The sequence below is a fragment of the Pundamilia nyererei genome, unplaced genomic scaffold (assembly GCF_000239375.1).
Source record: "Pundamilia nyererei isolate P.nyererei 1_Seehausen unplaced genomic scaffold, PunNye1.0 scaffold00099, whole genome shotgun sequence".
Lineage (NCBI taxonomy): Eukaryota > Metazoa > Chordata > Actinopteri > Cichliformes > Cichlidae > Pundamilia > Pundamilia nyererei.
Window position 1 is genome coordinate 1,556,889 of NW_005187500.1, and position 4,631 is coordinate 1,561,519.

Sequence of the window (4,631 nt, forward strand, 5' to 3'; positions counted from 1 at the left end):
GTAGTCTGTAGTCAACTTTACAATAGACATTTCAACCCATAATACTGTCAGTAGATGCTAACTTGTTGGGGCTTTCCATGACATTAATAATCAAACTGCTGGCAGTGGCTTATAGTATGATTGGGACGGTCACTGTTCATTTGAAATCATCCAAAAAAACAAACAAACAAAAAACAGAATCAAACTCTCAGAATCCAAAACAAAAGAAAGGAAAATCCACTGTAAAACTGAAATGTGTCAGAAAACTAAAACAAAAGTACGATGATAACAAATGTGTTTGGAACATTTTTAAAACCGTTTTTTAGTCTTTGACAATAATAACATATTTGAAATTAAAAACGTGATCTTGTCCATTAAAAACAGCCTCATCCAGTCCCAGGAACCTCTGTGCTGCCTTTTACCTGCTGCTAACATCTCATGTGAACTCGGTTCGGCTGCAATTCAGAGCAGAAAACCATCTTTAAACCTGGCATCATCACTCCAACCATGAAAACAAACACCACGTCAGTCCAGCCCTTAACGTTGCTCTAGTGTCCTCCAGGTTACACGTTCTGCATTCTGCAGTCTGAAGTGTTCGTCTGTTTCCTCCCAGCAGCCAATCAAAAGCCACCTCCCAGCACCTCACTCCACAGTGCTGCTGCTGCTGGCCTTGACCCCGGCCCTGCTAATGTGCAGCCAGGGCAGCTTGGCGCAATTTTTAAAGAGCTGTTCGATGGCAATGTGACGCACGTGCAGCTCAGATGCCAGCGAGTCTTTCTCCTGCACGGCAACTGTCAACTCCTCAAAGACCTCTGTGAAGAGAGAGGAGGGGTGGATAGAGGGGATCAGCATTTTTATTCACAAGGCACACACACACGCGCGCACACACACACACGTGCACACACACACACACAGCAGATCATTAAGTCGCGGGCGGGCTTATGTGGTCTTTCAAATTATTAAACATGAGCAATTAACATCCCCATCTGCTGTGGGTACATTTGTGGAAGTGACTGCTCTTAAAGGGTGAACAAAAATGTGCAGGACACGCTCCCACTAGGACGTTGGGAGGACAATATCTCACATTAGCTCAGGTAATTTGCCTCTTGGCAGCAAGAAGAATGATAATTTTACTCATCCAAAAGAATCAAGAAAAAAAAAAATAACAAGACAGTTTAATAATGATTAAGCTGCTCATTTAAGCAGCTGTGTGATAGGTCACTCAGAGGTCACATGGTGCGCTGGACCTCTTGAGATAAGAAAGCTGAGATAAGATGCTTGTAGCAGCAAACAATGGCTCTAACAGAGCCGGCAGTGGATTCAAGGAGATGATGTGTTGACCAGAAGCCTTTTAGTCTATTTCAGGCACTAATTTATTGAGTATTATGTTCTGAATCGGGGAGCTAAAAGTCAGACTGGGAATTAAAAAGACCCTTTCACTAGAGCAGCTTTTTTCCTGAGGGCACCAAAAATCTCATGTGGGGATTTATCAGAGAGGAGGATTTCACACTGAAGCACAGGTTTTTAAAAATGCTTAAAATATAGATGACTATGACTGCTGAGCCTTCTGTGAAAGGAACTGTTCAATCAGGATATCAGTAAAAACCACTTACTCTGAATCTGCAGGAGTAGCTGGGCATTTAGCTGATGGAGCTCATCCACACTCATTTCAGTCACTAAAAGAAAAGAGATCACTTTTAATGGTGTGTGAGCACAGTGGATGTCATTTAGCTGCCAATAAGAATAGACTTTAAACATGCTGCAAACTTGTGCTACTTGTCGATGTCAGAAATTGTAAATAATACGCACTAAAACTTCATTTGCTCTGTTTAAATAACTGCAAAGGTCTGTGCCATCTCAAGTGTCAGAGGGTGATGCTGTTCTCCTGCGGAAATATCCACAGTTTAAACAGTGTACCTGTGAACTGCCTGTCATCTTTCACTTATAAGCAGAGAATTTGAAAACTGCTGGCCTCTAACAGGCTCAGTCACATCCTGCAGGATCTGTAGTTATAAACAGCTTTACTGGAGATGAGACGTGAAGCAGCCAAGGACACAGCCTATCTCGAGGTTAGAGGAAAATTAACCTCTCTGGAGAGATCACAGCTAAGAGGAAGATGAAGGACAGTAAAAACGTTCTGCTGTTGTACACGCTGAGGTTTTTGAAGATAAAACTGAATAATGTGAGAGGCGAGAGCAGCTTTCCTTGTCTGCTGACAGATGTATTTTTCTTTTTTAAAAGAAGAAGAAGAAGAAAAGCATAAACGTTCCACTGCTTCAACTCCAATTTGATAAAACCAAAGTCTGCTAAAGTTTGTTTGTGCAAAGAAGAAATGTGCTTACACTCTTCTCTGCTGTGACCCTGGTGCTGCTGTCCTCCTGATGGCTTCCGGCTGTGAAGACCTCTCCTGCTGTCGTTGGACCAAACGTCAGAATGCGACTCCTGCAGCAGTCCTAGCTCCTCGGCTGTGTGGCGCTCCAGCATACCCATCGTGTAGTCAGCCGGCCCTGTTGATTTGCCCGTGTCCCAGCAGGGCGTGTAGCGGGGCACCTGGGCGTCTGACTGGGGGAGCAGCTTGCGGTCATTTTGCTGGCCGTAACACAGAAGCTTAGCCCCCCGTCTGTTCGGGCCACTGGAGGAGACAGAGTCTTTGTTCTGGGCGTACTGAATGATGCGGTTCAGTTTCTGGCTGAGGGCCAGCTTCATGCCCTCGTAGGCACTCCGGGAGACCTTGGATCGTGACAGCTTCTGGTTGGCGATGAGATGACATTTCTCAAAGCAGTCTCTGTGGCCTCGCAGGGACTTGGAGTGCAACAAGGTAGCAGAGGAGACACCTGCATTCACACGGACAAAGCAGGGAGTCAATAAGACGACGACAAACGCAATGACACAGTGCAAAACGACAGTCAGCTAAAGCTTCTATTGTAAGAAGAGCCGTTATTGAGCGAGCTCAGGTGAAGTGGAGACAAACCCGTTTTCCTAGCATGTGAAACAGCAGTGCTTGTTCTTGTAACCACCATAAAAACCTTTAGTGGGAAAAAGCTGCCCTTAAATAAACTTACAGTAGAGCTACAGAAAAAAGAAAAAAAGAAGCATGAACTGTTAACTAGTCTGATAGAATGTGTTGCAGCAGCCGTCCCACTTTCTATTGCTGTGAGCCAACCACCCCATGCATGTGTACTGAATCGTGTTTATTTCAAGGCTTCAGTCACATTATTTTGCAGATTTAGACTATTATAGATATAAAATAATTATAAAGATAAAGAGACTTTTTCCCCCTGAAGGCCAGTAAAACGCCACTGATCTGGTGCTGCTAGGCTGGACGCTAAATTATTAACATTAATAAGTAACATCTGCAGAGTGTCCGTTGTCTGCAGCAGGAAACGCTGCAGTGAAAACCTCAGTTCTGAGAATGTTAGCATGCCAGCTTTTCTTCATTGCAGCCACCGCATACTGCTTCAAAAGCTTACAGACACACAGACACACACACCAAATCTACCACACGCAGTAGAAACAATACTGTCAGAAAGCTCTTTCTGCCTCCTGCTAATGCAAGAAGACAGTAACTGCTATTTTAGCTTATGCCTTAAATCATGTTGCATGTATACCATATTCTGTTGGATTAATAACCTACTGAACTTGCCACAGCAAATAAAAGTAAGAAGTAAACTAGTATGAAAGCAAGCTAAAACTGACAGACTGACCTGCCACAATCTCTCAGTAAAAGCTGCTTAGTGCTCAGTGGATTAGCCAGTAGAGCTCGAGATGGGAGGGATAATAGATTAACTCAGTCTCAATGCAAATATAAAGCATTTTTTTAAAGCCGGAGGATTCATGAGAGGAAATTGGTCTCTCTGTCCACATGAAGCAGCACTTCATTTACATTAATTCATGAGACTTACCTGTGCCTGCTTCTGTCAAACAATATTTTTATGACTTCACTACCCAGCAGTGACTACATTTTAGCTTCTTTAACCCATTTTAGCTTGAAAAACTGCACAATACAGCACTTGTTGAAAAAGAGACTGAAAAGATGCATTCCCTGGTGTAAAACAATTAATTCTGCATTCCTTGTGGTTACCTTTACACATAAAACGTAATGTTTCATGGATCCAAAAATTAAAAGAGGGTCACACTGTGCTCAGTTTTGCGTGTAACAGGAAATTACTCCAAATAAGTAGAACACAACTGTGATAACCTCTGAGTGTGGCTTTATAAACAATGGGAGGCTGACGGTGAAAGAGAAAGCGTTAACACAGTGTGTGTGTGTGTGTGTGTGTGTGTGTGTGTGTGTGTGTGTGTGTGTGTGTGTGTGTTTTTTTTTTTAGAGAGATGGAGAGGTGACCTTCTTCTTACAGCCTCTATTTCTCAGTAGACAGGCATACGTGTTGGAGTCTGAGGTGAGGAGATTAGTCACTGTTGTTCATCTCGATTTAGAAGCTCACACAGAGACATTTACCTCACAAGCACCTCTCTGCACTTTACCAGCAGCCAGGTCACTGTTTTCACTACACGACACGACCACAGCACACACACTCACTTATAAGCCTCATGTTTGGCGTTTGTAGTGCAGGGCTGCTCTAAAGTTACACACATGCAAAACAACGTAAGGCAACACACACACACACACACACACACACACACACACACAC

The 4,631-nt window shown here is 43.4% G+C and overlaps 1 protein-coding gene across 1 annotated transcript in view; it reads right to left on the reverse strand.

Moving 5' to 3' along the window:
- Window positions 1-205: 205 nt before the first annotated feature.
- Window positions 206-4,631, reverse strand: part of cunh21orf91 (chromosome unknown C21orf91 homolog) — an 18,146-nt gene continuing 13,720 nt past the window's right edge. The window contains exons 3-5 of the mRNA XM_005740364.2: window positions 2,322-2,813; window positions 1,593-1,655; window positions 206-791 (exon numbers count right to left, since the gene is read on the reverse strand). Of these exons, the coding sequence (XP_005740421.1) occupies window positions 622-791; window positions 1,593-1,655; window positions 2,322-2,813 (725 nt within the window). The 3' untranslated portion in view covers window positions 206-621. The remainder of the gene's footprint in view (window positions 792-1,592; window positions 1,656-2,321; window positions 2,814-4,631) is intronic.